We start from the raw sequence: 17,248 nt of genomic DNA on the forward strand, positions 1-17,248 counted from the left end.
TTGTTCAAAAGAAAATTAGCCAAATATAACTTTTCATGTAATTTCTCACGGGATGTTCGTGTCGCTGTCAGATGTGGTTTCTACTCTGCAGTATCAGACGTGAGCGGCAGCTTGTATATCTGCTGCATGTGATCCTCTTAGTAAGCATGTCATACAACAAAATGCTGACTTAAAGTTGAATTATTTGTGACGGGAGTTGGTCGATGTCAACAAAATCAGATAAAGGGCCATTTTGAGCCCAATTTTTCTATAGTCATATGCAGGATATGATGTCAGGATTTTTCAGACTCAGTTGTTTTTATATTTTTTTACAGTCCATGAAAGATTATGAAAGAAGTTCAGTAGAGTTTCTTGGTAAATCAGGCTCTAAGTTGATCAGTAAATTCATAATTATTGTTTACATCTTGTTCTAAAAGTGCAATAAGTCTTGGCCATTAAAGGATAACTACCGTTTTTTACAACCTGGACCTTTTTTCTAGCAAAAGATATGGTCATTTACTCACCCAGATAACTTTGGTGTCATTTGGCGTCGTTCGGACGAAATTAGATCCAGTGTAGCGCCGATATATCCATATAATGCGAGTAACGGGGCATCGACACACAGCCTCTATATAACACATTATCTGCCACGAAACTAGTTCATTTCACCAATATTTTGTTACGATATGCTAGCGCTATTAGCCTCTGAGTCCGGGCTCGTCTATTGTCAACATCCGGGGTCTGTAGGTTGAGCTACTACCTCTGACCTGGAAGATGTCGTCTCTGAGCTGCGCGCGCACCCGCGACAGCGCGGCTTGTTTACCTGTAGCTGCTACTGCTAGTTTGACCCCAGATGTTGATAACAGACGAGCCCGGACTCAGAGGGGAATAGCGCTAGCGTATCGTAACAAAATATTAGTGAAATGAACTAGTTTCGTGGCAGATAATGTGTTATATAGAGGCTGTGTGTCGCTGCCCCGTTACTCGCATTATATGGATATATCGACGCTACACTGGATCTAATTTCGTCCGAACGACGCCAAATGACACCAAAGTTATCTGGGTGAGTAAATGACCATATCTTTTGCTAGAAAAAAGGTCCAGGTTGTAAAAGACGGTAGTTATCCTTTAAAGTACTTTAAAGTTCATTTAACTCTAAACTTTTACAGGAATTGTATCTTGTCTAAAGCAATATTGATCGTGCTCACTAAAGTTCAGTGAAATAGTATTTGTACAGGTTGGTTTTAATCTACAGGCATCTCACAGATATCTCACCAATTATTGGATGGATTGTCATGAAATTTGGCTCAGACATCCATGTCCCCATCAGGTACATGACAGGTGCAGACTCGTAATAACCTTAATGAATTATCTCTACAGTGGGCTATGGTAGCCACACCACCAGTTATAGACTGCCGGGTCACTGAACTGTTTTCTACAACCTGGGAGAAAAAAACAAAACGTTAATTTCAACACTTTCAAGGTCGAAGAAGTGTTTATTTCACAACTAGTCTTACCTTCTAAGTCAACGTTCAGCTTCTTTAGTTCAACCTCTAAGATGTCATTTCTGCTCTGTAGCTCGTGAACCTCCTCAGTGAGATTAATCATTGTGGCTCGTGCCTGGTTCAGAGAGATACTGAGCTGGTCTCTTTCTGTCACCAAACTTTGTTTATCCAACGTGGCTAAAATATCTGGTGAGAACAGAAACCAAACAAAATGCAGGTTAACAACATAAAATCACTTTGATTTAAAGTTATGGAGATGTCAAGTTCCTTTCTGTGTTGAAATTAAAACACAATTAATAAAAGGGCAGTTTTTCTTGCCACTGTCGCTGAGTACTTGCTCATGGTGGAGGGTGGGACTGTATATTAAAGAGTATGGTCTATTGAGCAGCTTTGAATAATTTAAAAATCACTCATTAATTTAATCTAGTGCATGCGACTGCTTTATCCATAATCCTGCTTTAACAACATTAAAAGCAAATTTTCGATGCTCGTTTAAATGCACCTACATGTTGGAGACTGTTTCATTGAAATAGTAAATATACATTTTAAGCATTACTCCATTAATGCTGCACATTTATTTATTTACAAATATTTAATTAGTTATGAAAAACTTTATAAAAACTGAGCACAAACTAGAGCCTGATATGTTTAGAAAGGAACATAAATTCTCACAGCGCGTGAAGATCCCAGCCAAGATCAGAAGATACATCACTCCCAGAATGCTTGCGGTAGTGAAATGTCTTCTACGGACAGCTGAGAGATTGTTTTGGGTCCGTGGTCCTACAGAGACATAGTACATTAAAACATATTTTCATGAAGCACATTGGAAGAACTCAGACATTTTAACTCAAGTGGCATTAAATTGCATCTCAACATCTTCAAGTCTCAGTCCACAGGCTCGGACCTTCCATAAACACTTCAGTGGAAAAAAGAGGAATGTTGTTCAATTTTTAATCACTGTTTCTCTGTGAGTGTGTCAGCTTTTCAACAAGCGAGCATCAAGGAAGTAGCAGCAAGACAAACCACAAATACAGATACAGCGTGCAGCAGATGTGCTGCTGCACGCTATCGGACATGTTGCCATATCACCACAGCAGCTCTTCTTTTTCAGACTGGTATTAACTGTTGAGTAATGAGTCAGGAAGTAAATTTAACTCAATGGGATAAAAATAGAATTTCCACCATTTTCTATGGATAGTCAAACATTCATTAATGTAACAGGGAACTGTCTTTGTTTGCAACCATGAAAATATCATAAACCAATATATTTTACTTCACTCTTGGCAGCAATGGCATGATAATCATATCCTAACACAACCAAATCTAATCAAATCAAAATCAAAATGCTATCAAGTTCATAATCTTTACTCCTGTAACTATGTCTGTAAATGTTTGATGGCTCGAGTAACAGCTTGAGTAACACTAAGTCAAACATTAGCCAACTAATCGTTCCCCCGGATGCTATGCATGTGATGTCTGTGATGTCATTTATTTCATCCCTGATCAGTACGACCACTGAACCATCTCTGTAGAGCAGTGTGAATGAGAGGCCAATAAGAAAACTTGCCTTCAAATTTGAGAATATATATTATTGCCAAAAAAAAAAAATATTGTGGTATTTTTTTTCTAGGAGGTAGTTAGGGTACTCTATTTAGTTTTCTTTTCAGTCAAATTTGAATTGAATGCGTCGTATATTATATTCCAGTTTAGAGGATTTCCGATTTGGAAGTTGGTGCACTACCACCACCCTCGGGAATGGAGTACTCCTGGATTTTATTCAGATAAAGTGGAAATTGGGGCTTTGTTTAAGATTAGAAAATGTCAATATCATGGTTGAAGCTAACAATTATTATTATGGTTACAGACATGAACTATATACCCTTTTCCTTGATCGTTGGACAGGGGCACAAACACATAACATGAACCTCTGTGCATGGTTCTCTCTGCTGTAGAAGCTTCACACTGAAAACTAGCAGCTGGTGTATCAAAGAGGACTCAGAAAATAGTTTAAATTATTATAATTATATATTGTGTGTATTAAATGTGTTCGTGTTATATGTGTTATAATATTTGCTGCACCACTTTTGTAGGTACAGCTAAATGACAATAACATTATGATTGATTGATTGATTCCTGACTCTTGGACTCGTACTATTCCAAATGGAATAATTTCAACTTGTTAAAACCATTTAAGTTAAGGTGATAACATGTTGCAACCTAAACTCTTTAACAGATATGAAATGAAACAACAAGCATGTTCGCCAGATTTTTCAAACCATGCTCATTTCTTTGTAAATGCAAATGTTTACTTTCTCAGTAGTTCATTAATGTTCATGTTTTTATTAAGTAATAAGTGATAAGTTAAGTTTCTGTTAAATCCAAATGACAAAGGGCAGGGAGGGCCAAACCAACAGGAAGTTAATTTACAGGTCCATGAAACACAAACAATAAAATGAAAAAACTGAATTCAGAAGAAGACAGGAAGCTTTTAGACTTATTGATTTTTTTATTTGGCAAAGGGAAAGTTTTATCATTCAAACAGGCGCTCACACATACACAGTAAAATAATCAGTCGTTCATCATCAGCTGGAGTTGAAGAAGACTTTGATGGTGTTGTTGTAGATCGTGTTGGCCAGCTCCATCGGGTCCTCCTCCCTCGCTGCTGCCATCACCTCCAGAACTTGTCTGGAAGAGACAAAGAGAAAATCTATATATTAGTTATTAGAAATGTAGGGCTTTAAGGACTGAAGGACGTTCATGTTCACTTGTTTGGAAACTACTGAATTGACCCTGATGTTACTCACATGATGTGACAGGGCTCGTTCCTGTCCTTCAGACAGTGTCCCGCCTCCCATTTCTTCTTCGTGGGAAACGTGGTGCTATGCATGTGATGTCTGTGATGTCATTTATTTCATCCCTGATCAGTACGACCACTGAACCATCTCTGTAGAGCAGTGTGAATGAGAGGCCAATAAGAAAACTTGCCTTCAAATTTGAGAATATATATTATTGCCAAAAAAAAAAAATATTGTGGTATTTTTTTTCTAGGAGGTAGTTAGGGTACTCTATTTAGTTTTCTTTTCAGTCAAATTTGAATTGAATGCGTCGTATATTATATTCCAGTTTAGAGGATTTCCGATTTGGAAGTTGGTGCACTACCACCACCCTCGGGAATGGAGTACTCCTGGATTTTATTCAGATAAAGTGGAAATTGGGGCTTTGTTTAAGATTAGAAAATGTCAATATCATGGTTGAAGCTAACAATTATTATTATGGTTACAGACATGAACTATATACCCTTTTCCTTGATCGTTGGACAGGGGCACAAACACATAACATGAACCTCTGTGCATGGTTCTCTCTGCTGTAGAAGCTTCACACTGAAAACTAGCAGCTGGTGTATCAAAGAGGACTCAGAAAATAGTTTAAATTATTATAATTATATATTGTGTGTATTAAATGTGTTCGTGTTATATGTGTTATAATATTTGCTGCACCACTTTTGTAGGTACAGCTAAATGACAATAACATTATGATTGATTGATTGATTCCTGACTCTTGGACTCGTACTATTCCAAATGGAATAATTTCAACTTGTTAAAACCATTTAAGTTAAGGTGATAACATGTTGCAACCTAAACTCTTTAACAGATATGAAATGAAACAACAAGCATGTTCGCCAGATTTTTCAAACCATGCTCATTTCTTTGTAAATGCAAATGTTTACTTTCTCAGTAGTTCATTAATGTTCATGTTTTTATTAAGTAATAAGTGATAAGTTAAGTTTCTGTTAAATCCAAATGACAAAGGGCAGGGAGGGCCAAACCAACAGGAAGTTAATTTACAGGTCCATGAAACACAAACAATAAAATGAAAAAACTGAATTCAGAAGAAGACAGGAAGCTTTTAGACTTATTGATTTTTTTATTTGGCAAAGGGAAAGTTTTATCATTCAAACAGGCGCTCACACATACACAGTAAAATAATCAGTCGTTCATCATCAGCTGGAGTTGAAGAAGACTTTGATGGTGTTGTTGTAGATCGTGTTGGCCAGCTCCATCGGGTCCTCCTCCCTCGCTGCTGCCATCACCTCCAGAACTTGTCTGGAAGAGACAAAGAGAAAATCTATATATTAGTTATTAGAAATGTAGGGCTTTAAGGACTGAAGGACGTTCATGTTCACTTGTTTGGAAACTACTGAATTGACCCTGATGTTACTCACATGATGTGACAGGGCTCGTTCCTGTCCTTCAGACAGTGTCCCGCCTCCCATTTCTTCTTCGTGGGAAACGTGGTTTTAATGTGTTTGGAGCCTGCGTGAGTGTTCTTCACACCACACCACGGAGCATCTGGGACGGACCAGATGTATAACATAATATAATAATATAAAAGTAATATCATAAGCACAAAAACAACAGAAATGTAACGCACAAAACATGTAGATCCTTTTGCTGAAGGCATTCAACCCGACATCTTGGACTCGAGTGTTTCAAAGAGCTTCACTGTGCTGAACCTGATATTTTAAAGCAGTAACTCAGGAGCCATTTAACAGGAACATCAGGACCATTCAGTGGTCACATGATCAAATATCTTTATTATTATGACAATAAACTGGCTGCAACTCACCGGTTTCAATCATGAGCCTCTCGCTGGGGATCGACTTCATAGCTTCTATATTGGCCTCAGTTTTCAAGGAACTGAGAAATATAAACAACAACAAACACAGTTCACATTTCTGCATTGTTAATTATACTTTTAAATAATGAAATGATCTTTGCCACAACTTGAATTTGTATGAACCCGTCTCATTCAGTTAGAGTTCAGATTTGATTTAACCAATTCATTTGATTAAACTGAACAATTAACCTGTTCCACCTGTGAGACAGTTTCTTTTACTCAATCTCAGGGGAGTTTTGTTCACATTACTGCAGAACAGTAACGACATTCAAGTGACAACAGTTAAAATAAATAAAAATGAGCCTAAAAAACTGAGTCATGTTAATTTAAATAAAGAATATATTCCAGCATTGAAGATCGAGCTGGTTGAATTCCCTTTAAATCCCTCATCGCATCAAAGTGAGCAGCTGCAGTGTTTTGTCTTTTACTTTTAAATACCATATTTCTCCTTCGAGGATCAATAAAGTTTTTTTCTGACTCTGATTTTCAGTCAGTTTTGAGTCTTGTGGGGGAAAATCCTCTCACCATCCATTGATTCCGATATAGAGGTCGAGGTCAATGAGGGCAGCAGCGTCCTCTGCAGTCCCGTCGAATGAGTGCACCTGAAAGTGAAGAGTAACCAGTAAACAACTGGATCTGCAACTCTAGTGGACTAATTCATGTATTAACTCTTCATACAAAGAGCAAAGAACATTACTTTCTTGTATCCCTTCCACCAAACAGTTAATTCTGGATCAGACTATACAGTGTTTTCTTTAGAGTAGCAGTATAGAGTATAAAATACATGTCCTCACCACTCCTCCAACACAACGGTCTCTGTTTCTCTTCATGATGTCTGTCAAAAACAGAGAAAACAAACAGTGAATGTCTTTATCTCTCTCATGAGCGCGACCAGGTTTTGGGTGCAGGAACCAACCGATGAAGTCCTGGTGGGAGTTTCTGCAGTGGAGGAACATCGGCAGCTTGGTCTCCTCCGCCAGGTCAAACTGCTTCTCAAAGTATCTGATTCGGAGCAGAAAGAGGGAGAAGAACATGACGAGCGTGTCCCAGTGGCCAACAAAGATTTACTCGATGTGAGGATTTGCTGTTTTTTGTGTTTGATATCATTGAAGACTGAGTATTTTTGAGGTTTTGACTGTAGTTACAGGTTAAACTGCTCACAGCTCACTGACATCACAGACTGTATAATGGTGGACGGACCCATTACTGTTGATTTTGGCATTATGGTCGTAGCCATTTTGGTATTTTGGAGCCAGAAGTGGCCCTATATGGACGAGAGGGAAGGGTTGGGTTAGTCCCACCTTGATGCATACCCTGCTTTATTGTTGATTTGACTCTAAATGGGCCCATAATGAACTGAATGAACATCACGCTGTGTTGGAGAAGACTTGAAACTAGAGATTGAGACCATTAACTCATTAAATAAATTATTTCTGAGGTAATAAATCAAGTGAGAAGTAGGGTAATTTTCTCATTAGCTTAAATACAATCAGACTTATTTTAAAGCCAGTGTAGTCACCCCCTGCTGGGCCTCGGGAAGAATGCAGGTTTCAGGCACATCTGCACTTGGTTTCACTTTTCAGACCCAGAAGCTCCGTCCAGATTTTATGACTGACACACACAACCAGTGACGAGGCATCACAACCAGCCAAAGGCTCATTTTAAAGAGTCAGAGGTAAAATAGTTGCAGCCAATAAACTTACTTCAGTTGAGTTTCTTTTGGGCAAAATTCCAACCTGTCAAAATCTGGAACAAGAAGAAAATACACACATTACAATGGAAATACTTGTTACAACCCAAACATCCAACTTCTAAAACCAGGACCATTTGTACACTACACACACCGCTACATATTTACACTCTATATAAAGATAAACTGCTCAAAGGTTTAGGGTCACTGAGAAATGTCCTTGTTTTTGAAACAAACACACAATTCTAATCAATTAAAATAACTTTAATTGATTAGAAATAAAGTCTAGACAATTTTAATGCTGTAAATGACTATTTAAGCTGGAAATGGCTGATTTTTAAAGGAATATGTAGACAGGTGTACCGAGGACCATTGTCAGCCACCATCACTGCTGTGGTCCAGCGGCACATTGAGTTAGTTAAACCATGTTTATTGTGTTAAAGGGCTATTTGATCATTAGAAAACCTTTGTTTAGCATTACAATATTTTACTTCTTTATTACTTATGTCTTTCTCTTTCTCTATCTATCTATATATAGTGCTCTTCTAACAGTACACACCCAGTCCACACTCTCCGATGGCCACCACCTTTCCTCTGTGTGCTGCTGCGAGCTCCCTCAGCCCGGAGAAGTACTGCGACTCTCCGTTCTGCTCGAACTCACTGCAGCGGGTGGGATGGCAGCCGACCGTGCAGAAAAACTCATCTGTAATTAAGAGGCTAAGTTACAGCGAGCAGACTCTCCAGAACAAACAATCCTGGAAGCCTCATGGACACTGAAGACAAACCAAAAACCATTTGATCGCACTGATTGCTATCATTACCTCTGGTTTCGGCTAGTTTGAGGGCCTCTTTGCTGTCTTCAAGATTTCCTCCTGTGATCATAAACTGTAACAAAGCAACAGGTGTTACATGTCTGAAAAACAGCCATGCTAATACGCTCACACTAACGATGCTAACGTGCTGGTGTTGAGCAGGTATAATGTTTACCATGTTCACCACCTTCGTGTAGCATGTAAGCATTTGCTAATTAGTGTTGGACAGATTTTTAATTTTGACCTGATGATGGCGCTAGAAGAAGTCAGGGGATCACCAAAGTTATTACAATTCGTCCTGAGAGGAACATAAATGTCTGAATCATTTCTGTCAGTCGGATGTTTGATGAAACATTTAATTTAAAACCACAAAAGTCAATTTCATGTTGAGGCTTAAGACTCATCCTCTGGGGATCATGAATCTCTGCATTCCAACCGATAGTTGTTTTTCAGTTTCCACAAACCAACCAACATCGCCATCTTTAAAGGATAAGTACCGTTTTTTACAACCTGGACCTTATTTCTGGTAAAATATATGATCATTTACTCACCCAGATAACTTTGGTGTCATTCGGCGTCGTTCGGACGAAATTAGATCCAGTGTAGCGGCGATATATCCATATAATGGGAGAGACGGGGCATCAACACACAGCCTCTATATAACGCATTATCTGCCACGAAACTAGTTAATTTCATCAATATTTTGTTACGATATGCTAGCGCTATTAGCCTCTGAGTCCGGGCCATGGATGTATTATTAGTGGATACAGGACCGGAAAATGGCCGCCGTTGATTTCAACGGAGTTGCTCGCCTGGCGCATACGCCGAAAAAGTTTCTGACTTCCGGGTTTACTTCCGCGTTATGGGGCCCATAGAGCATGCGCAGTTGAGTCACCCCCCATGATGCTCTGGGGCCTCCCATCATGCCCTGGGGCAATGAGAACGAGCAAATTGCGTTCTGGATAAGCGCCGCGCGCTCATGAGTGCTTGTGGATGAGTTTGAGCGGTAAGGACAGATCTACACAATCAAATGATGGATTTAGCGCACATCAACCGATGATGTTCTCAGAGTCATGGTTATAGACTACACGTGGTTAATTTGTGTTGTTTTATTTTTATTAAGTAAAGATAAAACGTTGTTCTCCGCTGTTTTCCTAACCCTCCTCCGGTCGTATGCATTTGTTTTCAGCGAAGTCAATCGGTGGATCGATGGATTATCATATACATGTTGTGTTGTGTGTATTTGTGTAGTCCGATCTGTCATAAACAACAGATTACATGTTACGGGGCGCGTTTGTGCCACGGACTCACGGTGCCACAGAGACGAGAGAGCTGAGCCTGTGGCCAGAGCGACTGTCTTTAGTGTTTCATACTGAACACAGTGACTCAACTACATCACACACTGATGGCTCTACAGTCTACACATGTGAGACACAGTAATGATGGCACATGTTCCACCAAACACTAACAAAGTGATACAGCATGTCCAGTCTCCCTCTATTCAGGGTCCTGACTCTCCCTTTCAGGCGGAGCTGCTGTGATGTGTAAACAATGTTGTGTGCGAATCCAATAAAGTACAAATATCTCTACCGAAGTGCAAGTGCCATTATTCATGTGCATTAAGTTGATTGTGTATATGTATAAAAAATTATTGTAAAATATTTTCAAGGCTCAAACAAACCTGTCCCAAGTAAAAATTGAATAATTTGTGATTACAGTCTGCAAACCTGAGAAAAAGAATTTGTAAGAGCCAAGTGAGAGAATAACATGTGACTGCATGTTGACTGTTGTTTCTTACTGTCTTTAAATAGAGAATGCTTTGACATTACGTAAGTAAAATGTGCTTTTCTTAATTCATTTTATCTTATATTTTTCTATTTTATTCAGCTTTATTATTAATTGCGTTGTAGTTTATACTTGCATCATCATCAGTATGCTCTGCTGCAGACTGCATAATTCCAGGCCGTCAGACTGAGACGGTTCAAACCGTAATAAAAGGTCGTTATGACAGGATGAAAAGGATATTAAACAGTCATCAGACCCTGGTGACACACATCACCGACACTATCACATGCATGGTAAATAACTTTTGGACTTTTCCACAGCAGTGGCACTGGCAGTAAGTGAACATGCGGTCATTAAGCGGGTAATTTAACGCCAAAATACCTTTAGAACTGCATTTAAAATACATGCCATTAAAATATGAAACTTCTTTCACAACGCTGTCTTGAAAAAGACTCACCCTGGAGTCATTTAATTCACTTTTCCCACGACGTTTAGCCCCGTTCAGAGCTGTCATTAAGCCAACAGGCATCCTCGCTCCCGAGACACAGCGCGACCGCGCTTGGGAGTTCACGCACACAGCTGTGACGTCACCATGGAAAATGAGACTTTGGGGGGGCTTTTCTGGCCTTTACAAAACTTTGTGACGGTTTAAAAGTCCATGACTTAAAAATATGGAATAGAAAGATTAGCAGTTAACAGTGGTGACAGCTGGAGGTGTCCTGAGAACAGTTTTACAGGCTTCTCTTTTACTATTACGGCTTATGGGAAAAATGCTTTCTGGGCCCCATGGGATTTTTTGTTGCAATACCGCGAGTGGCCACTGGAAAAAATCGGCGTGCCTGCTGAGAGGCTTCGTCATATCCAGGTTATATTATAGATCCATGGTCCGGGCTCGGCCGTTATCAACATCCGGGGTCAAACTAGCAGTAGCAGCTACAGGTAAACAAGCCGCGCTGTCGCGGGTGCGCGCGCAGCTCAGAGACGACATCTTCCAGGTCAGAGGTAGTAGCTCAACCTACAGACCCCGGATGTTGACAATAGACGAGCCCGGACTCAGAGGCTAATAGCGCTAGCATTTCATAACAAAATATTGATGAAATGAACTAGTTTCGTGGCAGATAATGTGTTATATAGAGGCTGTGTGTCGCTGCCCCGTCTCTCCCATTATATGGATATATCGCCGCTACACTGGATCTAATTTCGTCCGAACGACGCCGAATGACACCAAAGTTATCTGGGTGAGTAAATGACCATATATTTTGCCAGAAATAAGGTCCAGGTTGTAAAAAACGGTACTTATCCTTTAATGCAATACCACTGTTTAGATGACAACACGAGTGAGTGCACTTACCTTTTCAACCCCGACTTTAAGAGCTCTGTCGACGATCTGACTGAAGTCATCTGTCAAAAATATTTTAAAATCACAGCTGGACTCAGACTAACTTTGTCTCAACAACTCACAAGTCAGAACAGGAAGTAGTAGCTCACCATCATGTTTCTGCTTCCCTCTGTAGAGTCCTCTGAACATGGGATCTGTCAGGTTCACGCCAATATCTGCAAAGAGAGTTTATCAGTACTGGAAACATTTTGTTGTGATTCTTTCTCGATGTGCTGAACACGCAGGACAAACGTCCTTCTCTTTTAATAACTATGTTACTGCAGCATTATGAACAATACATATGTTTCCATTAACGTTGCAGCTAACATTTCTCTGTCATTAACCGAAACAACACTTAAAGATTTATTTTATATCCATCAATTCTCTTTTTTGTCCAGATGGAGCAGATTTGATTTAAGTTATTTTCTTTCCCAGCACATTATCTTAGAGGCTGCAACTAACGTTTATTCTATAAACTGTCAAAACAATGTCATAGCTTCAAAGAGTTTAACGTCTAATGATAACAGACAGAGAAAAGCAGAACATTCTCACATTTTAAGAAGCTGATGTAGTAAAATATCTGGATTTCTTCCTTTTAAAATGACCTAAAAGTTAATTTAAGGTTTCACTAAAAAAGTTGCAAATTACTTTCCCCTTGATCTAATCAACTGACTTATTCTTCCATTTTCAATATGTTCTGCTTTTAGAGATTTTCGCTGTGTTGCTGTGTGATTTGTTTTGCACCATTCCATCTCAGTTGCTTGTAACTACATGACACTGAAAGCATTTTATGTAGGCATGTATATTAACCAAACTATTCACCTGGTCCTATAAACCTACAGTGGTTCAGGTTTCAAATGATAGGAGCTAAAACAAATACTTCATTACTCAGTTTGGATTCTTCACTTTAATGCCAACACAGTAGCTGCTGCAGATAGCAGTAGTAGTAGTCTGTATAAACCAAACACACACTATCTGACAGCTCCCTGCACAGCTGCAGAGCTCTGTGACTGCTGTGTTGTCATTTTCAGCAGGGTTAGCTCTTAGCTTCCATGCTAACTAAGCATGCAGGCTTGTCTGTTTACAGCCGACACAAGCATATAGTGACACTTACACCTTCTCTTTATCTGTATCTTCATTAATCTAGTCATTAAACAGAAGTGTCTTACCGATGAACTTGTGCTGAGCCATGTTTGTACGAGCAATCCCCCTGAGAAGAAACACACATGCAGCAGCTCTCACCAATCCCATAATGCTTCAATACCGTAATAACTGTAGCAGACAGAGAAAGCACATGACTGAATGGCGGCTATTCCTGTTGTATTTAAGGTTTTAGATGAGTCACAAGGTAGAGATTATTGGCCTAGAGTTAGCTGTGAAAATAACATGTATCAAAACTCCTAATCATAAAAAACAACAAAAACAAGAAACACGTCCTGCGCGTTTTGTATGCATTTACGGTTCTCACGTCCAGTCGCCGATATGTCCCAGAATCCTCCGCGCAGCTCGGCGAGAAGGTGACAGGGGACGGCGAAAATGGCCTCTGCCTTTCTTACTCACCAGCAGAAAGTGCTGCGGCTGTACAAGAAATCACTGAGACACCTCGAGTCGTGGTGCATCTTCAGGTAAGAGGAGCTGTCTCAGTTCAAGCTCTGCGGTGAAGGGCGGGAAATACAGTTTGTAGCTGCTGCGGGTGCGTCTGTTTGCTGCTAAGCTAACAGCTAAGCTAACTGCTAACCAGGTCACTCATTCCTCAACATTGTCGAGTCAACTGCAAACATACTTTTCCTCCTCAGCTCAGCCTTTCCAAACAAACACGTGTGTCACTGACGCTGTCCTGTTCATCTTAAACAGTGTGTCGACAAATACATGTTGCTAATTTACACTACTGGGCGCCAGCTAGCGTCCAAATCAGTTAATATACAAGTCAGAGCTAAACTTAACTCTTTTCAGACAGATGGTTAGATTATTGATGATCGATATAGCCTGAAATCTTTAAACTGTTTTTTTTTTTTATGTATGAATTTGCTTATCAATAAAAGGCAGCTGTCATTTGCTCAACACCCCAAACACCAAAGTTTGCTCCAAACATCAATATCAAGATGTTTACACCTGGTTTTGCCTGATTTGTTGACACTCAGTTAACAGATAATAATGATTTAGATTCAGATAAGATATCTCAAGCTCTGGTGAGATATGACAGGTGTGTTGATTTTGTTATTGATGATATTTTACATTTATAATATTAATTAAGGGATCTAGTTGTAATGTAATGTCTACATGTTGACTCAATAAACAGCTTCATACCTTTTTAAAGGAAGCGACACATGTTGCACAGTCACAACTATGTGTTGTTTTTAAACAAACAACAACAACAACATATATTTGGCTTTTCCGTGTAAGTAAAAGTTCTTGTAACTTATCCACTGATTGTCCATTCGTCCATAAAATGTAGATCAGTGTCCCAAAGCCCAACGTGACGTCCTCAAATGTCCTGTTTTGATCTCAATCCAAAGATAATCACCTTGAATCAGAGAAGTTTGACTTAAAAAAACAACCTCAAACTGATCAATCGGATCAAAACTAAGAAATTGATTATTTATTAAAATTATAAATATGGGTATGGTGTTCCTGTTTGTGTGTGAGATTTTAATGTTTGTATTGGGACTTTTTTCCCCACAAGATGTTTTGCAGCGACGGGAGTAAAATGATTTTAAGGTACGTAACTGTTGTGTTGTTGTCCTGTTATAGAGACAAATACCGGTTCTACGCCTGCATGATGCGGGCTCGCTTCGATGAGAACAAGAATGAGAAGGACATGATGAAGGCCACCATGATGCTGAAGGCGGGAGAGGAGGAGTTCTGGGCCAACCAGCATCCTCAGCCCTACATCTTCCCCGACTCTCCTGGAGGGACCTCGTACGAGAGATACGAGTGCTACAAGGTGAGGAGGGCGTCAGCTGCTCTCGCCTGATACTGACTATGAACTTCTTCTTAAGAAGGAATTTCGGAGCATAATTATATGAATTTATTGTTTATTTGTTTCTCCTTGTTCCCCCTTTTTTATTCACAGTAGTTTCTGTGTTAAAATTCCACTGACTAACAGTTTAACATCGTTATATTTTTCTGTTACATAAAGCTGAGTGCTGTTTTGATCAAACTATATTTAAAAAAAAAAAAAATGTGCGACACATTGTGATGTGTGCTGCACTGACTGTCAAGTTATTACTGCCCTCTGCTGGAGATGTGAAGTTAGTGCAACTGAATTGTATCAACATGGACTACAAATAAAACTTCATCACATATTCTGAAAGATCACACACTATAACTCACCTTGTGAAAGCCTCCAAACATCAGACCGGCAGCCTATTTTAGCTTATTAGCAACAAACACATTGACTTATTTGTGATGAAAATCATGATGTGGAACAGCTGACCGTCTGTTAATGTTAATTAATGTTAATGTTAACGCCTGATGGACGTCCTGAGCTCTGCTCTGTTCCTGCAGGTTCCAGAGTGGATGCTGGACCACTGGCACCCCTCAGAGAAGGCCATGTACCCCGACTACTTCTCCAAGAGAGAGCAGTGGAAGAAACTGAGGATGCAGAGCTGGGACAAAGAGGTGAGCCGTCCAGCATCTTGTCTGTCTACACGTGTTAAAAGCCACCAGTAGAGCTGCAACAATTAGTCGATCGATTAATTAATGGATAAGTCAGTCAAAAGAAAATTAAACACCACTAATTTTTGTAATTTCTTTCAAGCAAAATGTCAAATACTGGCTGGTTGCAGCTTCTTACATGTAAGGAATTGCAGCTTTTCTTCGTCATGATAGTAAATGAAGAGTCTTTGGGTTTTGGACTGTTGATTAGAAGCAGTTTCAGAGAAAAAAAAATTTCAACTTTCCACCCGGCTACATTGTGTAAACTGCAGTTTAGTTCACAGGAAGGGAATAGTTGGTATCAGTTGTTTCCACCAGGTGGCACTAGAGGTTAATTAAACTAATGACAATATGTCAAAAGCTTCGTGTCAAAGTTAGAGATGACACAATTTGTCAATTTAACAGTAAATTAATAACCACATTTTTTTTTTAGCAAAACCTATTTTCTGACATTTTATAAACCAAACAGAAATCAATTAACTGAGAAAACAAGATAATGTGAATATGCCAATGATCAGTTAGTTGCAGCTCTTAAGGATTAGAAGCAGAAATTCCACTTACAGCTTGAACTTGAAGAATTTGTCACTTAGGTACCGCTTTCTAAAAAAATATTTCATCTTGAAATTAAAATAAAGAATGGAAACTAACTAAACAGTGACCATTAAACACGATTGTATACGGAGCTGAGTGATTTTTAAAGCGACAGTGTCAGATATTTGTTGGCTCCAGTTTCTTAAATTCGATTGGTTGGTTTTTGACTTTTAATTGGACAAAATGAAAAAACTTGAAGTGGTCACCTTTTGGCTCTGAGAAGTTGTGATTGAACGTTTTCACTGCTCTCTGACATTTCAAAGAAAAAAATCAGAATGGCAGTCAGAGCACACACCTCCACGAAGGCCCAACAGTCCCATTTAAATTCAGTTAAGCCAGTATTAAATACAATACATTTAAATCTGCTAGATCCAGGTTTATATGGTCAAGTCATTCATAGATATCATCCACCTTTTTTTCAACAAATCCATGCACTACTCCCTGAGAAATGTAGGAAATATGTTGAAAAGGCCCCGTCTGGGAACGTTAAAGAAAGTGAGAAGACCCTCCTGTATGCGTCCCTTCTCCTGGACCCACACCAACAGTTAACTGGGTCTATTCTGGGCCAAGACGCATCCTCCATCCAACTATCCTGGAAATATGTTCAGTAGTTTTTGTGTAATCCTGCTTACAAACCAACAAACGGGTTAGACGTACCCTCCTCGGTGGAGATAAAAATAATCTATGAATTGTTGGCTGCAGCTCAAGTCGTAAACCTTTTGTCTCCTCCTGTCTGGTACCAGGTGGCCCAGCTGGAGGCTGAGAGCGGAGCAGACAGCCTCAAGACCGAAGCCCTCCCTCCTGCACGCAAGGAGGGCGACCTGCCCCCTCTGTGGTGGCAGTACGTCACCCGCCCCAGGGAGCGCCCCACATAGACACCCTGCTGGGAAACTATCCAACCACACAACAAGAGCACGGAGCCCTACTGACCTCTTATTGATCCATCTGTCTGTAAAGAAAGTTGTATTAGAGTCGATTGTGAGGAGGTTCACCTGCGCAGGTTACATGACTGAGAATGCAACCTGCCTGAGTTCACACTGATTCGTCTGTAGTCAGTTTGAGGAGTTGTGTAGATGAATCACTATGACCTGTAATTGTTCCAATAAATAATGTATGATGACATTTGTTTCTGTGTGTGTGTCTACAATGAGGAATATTGCATGTTGTTGAAGCC

At 39.7% G+C, this 17,248-nt stretch overlaps 2 protein-coding genes across 2 annotated transcripts; one reads left to right on the top strand and one right to left on the bottom strand.

The window, feature by feature from the left end:
- Positions 1-5,388: 5,388 nt before the first annotated feature.
- tatdn1 (TatD DNase domain containing 1) lies at positions 5,389-13,093 on the bottom strand. Its single transcript, XM_084380167.1, has 12 exons — positions 12,996-13,093; positions 11,937-12,002; positions 11,800-11,849; positions 8,673-8,736; positions 8,411-8,554; positions 7,865-7,907; positions 7,078-7,163; positions 6,956-6,996; positions 6,687-6,763; positions 6,111-6,181; positions 5,707-5,833; positions 5,389-5,587 (listed from the first exon to the last, which is right to left on the bottom strand). Exons 1-12 carry the CDS (start codon positions 13,075-13,077, stop codon positions 5,485-5,487), a joined length of 954 nt encoding a protein of 317 aa, XP_084236293.1. The 5' UTR covers positions 13,078-13,093; the 3' UTR covers positions 5,389-5,484.
- Positions 13,094-13,307: 214 nt separating this feature from the next.
- ndufb9 (NADH:ubiquinone oxidoreductase subunit B9) lies at positions 13,308-17,194 on the top strand. The gene is made up of 4 exons (XM_084379250.1): positions 13,308-13,451; positions 14,578-14,770; positions 15,334-15,447; positions 16,818-17,194. Exons 1-4 carry the CDS (start codon positions 13,363-13,365, stop codon positions 16,947-16,949), a joined length of 528 nt encoding a protein of 175 aa, XP_084235376.1. The 5' UTR covers positions 13,308-13,362; the 3' UTR covers positions 16,950-17,194.
- The last annotated feature ends 54 nt before the right edge of the window (positions 17,195-17,248 follow it).

This window comes from Pagrus pagrus (genome assembly GCF_965226575.1).
Source record: "Pagrus pagrus genome assembly, chromosome: 17".
Lineage (NCBI taxonomy): Eukaryota > Metazoa > Chordata > Actinopteri > Spariformes > Sparidae > Pagrus > Pagrus pagrus.